At 35.6% G+C, this 6,000-nt stretch overlaps 1 protein-coding gene across 1 annotated transcript; it reads right to left on the bottom strand.

Moving 5' to 3' along the window:
• Positions 1-434: 434 nt before the first annotated feature.
• LOC109001617 (tyrosine-sulfated glycopeptide receptor 1-like) lies at positions 435-2,225 on the bottom strand. Its single transcript, XM_018978967.2, has one exon. It carries the CDS (start codon positions 2,223-2,225, stop codon positions 435-437), a length of 1,791 nt encoding a protein of 596 aa, XP_018834512.2.
• Between the last annotated feature and the right edge of the window lie 3,775 nt (positions 2,226-6,000).

Raw genomic sequence — 6,000 nt, 5'->3', positions numbered from 1 at the left:
TAAGAAGAGGACGATATTCCAATTTTATTGATAGCCCTCACTTATGATGGAGGAAAATCGTGATTACATTTATAGATATCTGGGATACAAATAATTAAAGAAATCCAAACCCAGCTATAAAAAAAAAAAAAAAACCTAAAAATTCCAACTACAGTACAATATACCCAAAAGGAAAATAACTTGACCAATTATATATAAGAAACCAATCTATAAACCTGCAAGAAAACAAAGAAACCACTTGCATATAAAGTTAATAAACCAATGAACCAAATGCAGCTTCTCAGGAAAACAGATCCGCAAACAAGGAAAATCAAATTTAAAAGCATTAGATCCAGAATTGAATTGATGCTAAATTGACAACAAAAACTAGAGAGACAAATTAAATTTATCTATCAAAGAAGAAGACCTGCATACGCTAATTCGTACACTACTACTTACAGAGTTGATCTCTGCAATCTCGCCAAAGATAAAGTCAGTCTCACATAGAGTCGATCCTTTAAGTTATTTAGGAATCCAAAATATGCAACTCTCCAACTATGGCTCAAAGCCAAAGGACCACACACTCCCCAGAATCCTGTAATGAAACCGAGACCCACAATAACATGAAACCATGGAACCGTAACTCCAATATCTTTCTTCACTTCATGAGTGTCCTTGTCTTTGTTGCCGATAGTAGGACGGCCACACTCCTTTTGAAGTGGGACGCCACAAAGTCCAGGATTGCCCTCATATGCAGAGGCATCAAAGCTTTGGAGCTGAGTGCCTAACGGTATTGCTCCGTGGAGTTTATTGTTGGCAACGCTCAAGAAACTCAAGAAATGCAGACTTGCAAGTGATGCTGGTAATTCACCAGACAATTGGTTTGAAGAGAGAACTAGATATTCCAAGTTTGTGAGCTCTGATAATTGGTCTGGGATGTTTCCTGAGAAACTGTTATAGCCAAGATTCAGTACACGAAGAAGCTTCAAATTTCCTATCTCAGTGGGGATATTGCCACTAAGATTGTTATGCCCAAGTAATATTTCGTTGGAGAGGCAACTGAACGGACCAGCAGTATTATTCTTTAAGAAAAAAATTGGTGAAAGCAAAGAATTAATATCATCGGGAGCCATTTCACGCGAGAAAAATGCTGGCAATGCACAAAGTTCCTTTGGAAATTCACCTGAAAGGAGGTTATAACTCAAATCTAAATTGTTGAGCCTTGGAAGGGTCGATAACCAACTGGGAATTGAACCTGTGATACGATTGGATGCTAGTGCAAGGGTCTGAAGCTTCTTTAGCTTAGATAGCCATATGGGCAATTCACCGGTTAGCTGGCACAAACTAAGATCCAAATATCGGAGATTCTCAAACCCCGTGAAACCAACCATGCTAGCATCAGTTGGCATGGACTCTTGTTGAAAATTCTTTCCAAGGAGAACAACCTCGAGAAACTTGCAATGCATCAAAATCTTGATTGCGCCGGTGACATTAGTAAGCTTGTTGTAACTAAGTGATAAGAAAGATAAAGCTTTTAATTGAATCACCTCATTTGGGATTTGCCCCTCGAGTCGGTTTCGAGAAATCCGAATTGTTTTCAGAAACTTGCATGAGTGAATGCTTACGGGAATCTTGCCAGTGAAGTCGTTATTCCCGAGATCGAGCATTGTGAGTTGCTGAAGACTCGATAAATTAAGGTTGGTGATATTTTCTTGAAAATAATTTGTCCGTAAATTCAATCGAATGAGATTCGTGCAATTCATCAACGATGCAGGCAAAGAACCCGTGAAAGAGTTCGTATGAAGGAGCAGATGCTTTAATTTGGAAAGCTTTCCAATACTTACAGGGAGCTTGCCACTCAATCGATTGTTGTAAAACTCAACGTTGGTAAGCTTTGTAAGGTTGGCGATGCCTGCATTATTAATGGACCCTGAAAGATTATTGGAAGGTATGGAGATTTCTTCTAATGCTGTTGCACCATATATATCATGCGGAATAAACCCTGAGAGAGAATTAAAACCTGCCCGAAAGATCTCTAGTTGGGAACACCTCCCTAGTCCACTAGGAATTCGGCCGCTATGATCATTGAAAGAGAAATCGAAGAGCCTGACAAAGGGAGAATTAGTGCAAGGAGAGGAAGGGATAGGGCCCGTTAAACTATTGTTTTTGAGAGTGAGCTGGGTCAAGTTCCATGCTCGTTGGAGGAATGAGGATTGGAATGTTCCATTGAAGTGATTGCTAGACATGTCAACTATTTGAATGGAGGCTGGCCATGATCCATTAGATGAACTTCCATTAGAAGAAAATAGTAAGGATATGTCTCCACCTAGAAGGTTGTAGCTCAAATCAAGGACCTTGAGTTGATTCAAGGATGAAACGAACCCAGTAGGTAGAAGACCTGAAAGCGAATTGTAGGACAGATTGAGGTGGGATAGAAATGTGAGGTTACCAATAAAGGGAGATAAATTCCCTCTTAGGCCTTTAGATGGTAGCCAAATATGGGTGACATGACCTTTACGATCACAAGAAATTCCTTCCCAATGGCAACAATCAATGGAAGACCAATTTAAAGGTGGGGATGTGGACTTGAAGGGCAAGGACAAGATCAGAGAGTTGCGGTCTAATTGGTTGCATGCATGATTTCTATAGAGAAATCCAAAGAGAAAGATCATGAAGGTGATCATGAAGAGAAGATTATGAGGTGATCTATAGTCTTGCATGGTTCTTGTTTGGTAAGTACCCATGCGGCCAGAAGAAGCTAACACAAGAGATCATGCAAAGTACGTACGTACTAGGAAGAAGCAAGAGATTAAAGGTTTAACTACATTATATGTTATATTGCTGAGTGTTGTTTATAAATATATAGATCATGCTTATCGATTACTCTCCTCGTAATTATTCCGTCTTTATCTTTATATTATATTAAAGAGCCTCTAAGAACAAATAAACAAAGCTAATATATATTAAGAAAGAAGACCTAAAAGTAAGAGAGATATCAGAAACCATAATATAATATCCATATATATCGTACTGTGGAATGTGTGAAAAATGCTTCCAATTATTAACTATCTCCCTGCCCGCCCACTAAGGACACTTTTTCTGTTTTCATGCACGTAATGGTACGTTGATTCCATTAAAACTTAACTAAAAATGATCGTTGCCTCAAAGGTAATTTCCCGATGCAGCAAATTAGTCAATATTGGCAACGACAAAGTCATTTTGATTCTCGATATATAGCCATTAATGTAAAATGTTTGAAAATCGTCCCCCATCATGATCTTGACTGAAGTAATAGATCATCTCCTCCTGACTGGCTTCTTTATTGGAATAGACCAGACCGTTGCCAAAGAAAACCTGTGCGCCATTATTACAGACCCCATGCATTAGCCATTCACCGGTGGACGAGTCTTAATTAATATGATCAACAGCCAATAAAATGGAGAAGTGTGCCTTTTTATGGTGGGCTTTTCGGCACAATTTGGAGGTTAATTAATATTTATGAAGGCAGCTAGCTTTTCTAGTGGAGTTTGGTTATTTTTCCGAATGGAATATAGTCAAAAGACATTTAATGAACCTGCAATCAAAGGTTCAAAATTAGGTTTGAATCCATAAACACAAGTTTTGGAAGGAAATTAAGTTAATTTATAAAGAATTGATCGGAATGAAGACTAAGGCATATGCAACATTCTCATTGACTTTTTTTTTTTTTTTTTGGTGGCTCTACAGCCACCGCTGGCACTCCCGCTAGTCCTATGTTATGTATTTTTTTCTTGTTTTTTTTTTTATATATATTTTTTAATATTTTTAAAAAAATTTTTAAAAATAAAAAATTCATAATATTATTAAAAAATATTTCATTAATCATTAAATAAAAAAAAATCCTACTAAGAGCCACGTACTAGCGAGAAGAATACTAGCCTTTTTTTTTTTTTTAACGGTAATCTGTCTTTTTGAACCTTTTTCTAATAATTAGATATATACCGCACTACAAGAAAAATTACGAGCTTTTATGACTGATTATTTACGATGAAAATGACTATTTGTGGGTAAAACAGATTCGTTTTAGTATGAAATTAATAGTCATTTAAGCAGAAAAGAGCTAGTACACAAGCAATTTTCTTTTAGTGAGTAGTGTGACCTCTTGTTGGTTGTCTCCATTTTGAAGGTTGGAAAAGTATGGCTCATGATGACCATCTAGAAAGATATCAATTAATGGGGATCCCAAAACTGTAGATTAATGCACCTCACCAATTCTATTTTTGATAAGTATGTACAATTGATGATCATGATCTTATATTGCTGATTAAACCATTGAAAAAAGAAGTTAACTCTAAGAGGTTTCTTAGGGAAAGGCTTTGTCTAGCTCCACTCCTGCACTCCTGATTCACTCTAGCTTGCAGACCAAGATCTACATAGAAATCAACGGAAGTACTGTAATAGACTTCCAATTAAGCCTGCACGAAACTGAATGCTATTTATGGAAAATTGAACTTAAAGAAATAATAAAACAAAATATATATACTGCTGTCGTGGCTGCATAGATTAAAATAGTATTTTTTTTTTAATGAAGAGAGATTTTAAAACAAAAATACAACAAATCACACTACATGTTTTAAATTAAAATTCATATATCGGTGGCTTAATTGCTAAAGTTTTTTGGCAGTGTTAGAGACCTTGGTTCCAAATAATATTTGTACCATGACCCTCAAATTATAGAGTAATTTTACATTTTATACTTGTCAAAACATATATCCTGATGGCTGAATATGTCATAACCCAGCCCCTTGTCAAGCCCAACCCGCTGTTCCCAAGCCCAAGCCCAAGCCCAAGTCCAGTTGGTTTCATTTAAACCCAAAACGATGTCACTCTTGTAAGAGCACTAGCCCCCGACACACACACTCTCTCTCTCTTTGTAATTTCTGCGCCCCTCCCAACGCCGTCACCTCTGTGGTAAGCATCTTCTCTCTGTCCTTTCTCTCTCTCCGTCTGCTTCTCTCCTCTCTCTCCTCTCTCTAGTTTGACTGTAACACCCTGTACATGGAGGGTTAGGGAGTAAGTTCTTGCCACTTATTAGAGTATTTATTCCGAACGATAAAAGGAGAGAATCTATAACATGAAAGACTTTATTCCAAAATATATATTCCTCCACAGAGACGTTAATGAATTCCTCCAACGTATAAAATAACAGAAAAAGTTCACAAAATCTCAAATAATGCATCATTAGCTGAAAATGCTATCCCAAAAGTAAAGTAACAAATTTCCTGAATAAAATAATCCAATAGCATCTTGTACCCTTTCGTGTTTATTCAATTATGTTAACCCTCCTAGAACATTAGTACTTTAGTAGTATGCTCTTTAGTCAAAATTTGATTAAAAAATTTATTTATTTTTAATTTAACTAACCACTTTTCAACAATATTAAATAATAAATTCTCTAAATTTTTGACTATTCTATTTAAATATCTAATTATAATTTTTATTTATTTTAATTCTAATGATAATTAAAATATTTATTCTTTATTTAAAAAAATATACATTAATTATCTAACGTTTATATTATTCCAACAAATTTAATTTTTTAACGATCTTATTTTTCCAACGGTCACGTAAAAGTCATGGTTTAAAGCAAAGTTTGAATTTTTCACAACACAAAACTTGGGCTTCTATGTATTCACCTAAAATAAAATATGACTCTGGCTTCTAGTTGATTTTTTTAATGTTAACTTGAATAATTAGGTTTTAAAAATGTGTATATTCAACTCCACAACGTGTAGCTCATAAATTATATTGCTAGATTATCATAAAGCAAAAACTTCACTGCACAAAAAAACCCACCTGCAGAAAACGAGAAGAATATATTAATGAGAAAAAAATGTATAGCCAGTCGTTTTTGCAATTGGCCACTCAAAAGTCCCGAAGCTAAATTTACTATAGATTTGGAGAATCTGTTGTGGGTGTATTTTGAGCTGGCTAGTTAAATTTTGACTAAATTTTATCTATGGCTAGCTTTCTACAAGTGCT

The sequence above is a fragment of the Juglans regia genome, chromosome 14, assembly GCF_001411555.2.
Source record: "Juglans regia cultivar Chandler chromosome 14, Walnut 2.0, whole genome shotgun sequence".
Taxonomy (NCBI): domain Eukaryota; kingdom Viridiplantae; phylum Streptophyta; class Magnoliopsida; order Fagales; family Juglandaceae; genus Juglans; species Juglans regia.
Note: the sequence above shows the minus strand (reverse complement) of the source record. Positions and strands in the feature narration are given on the sequence as shown.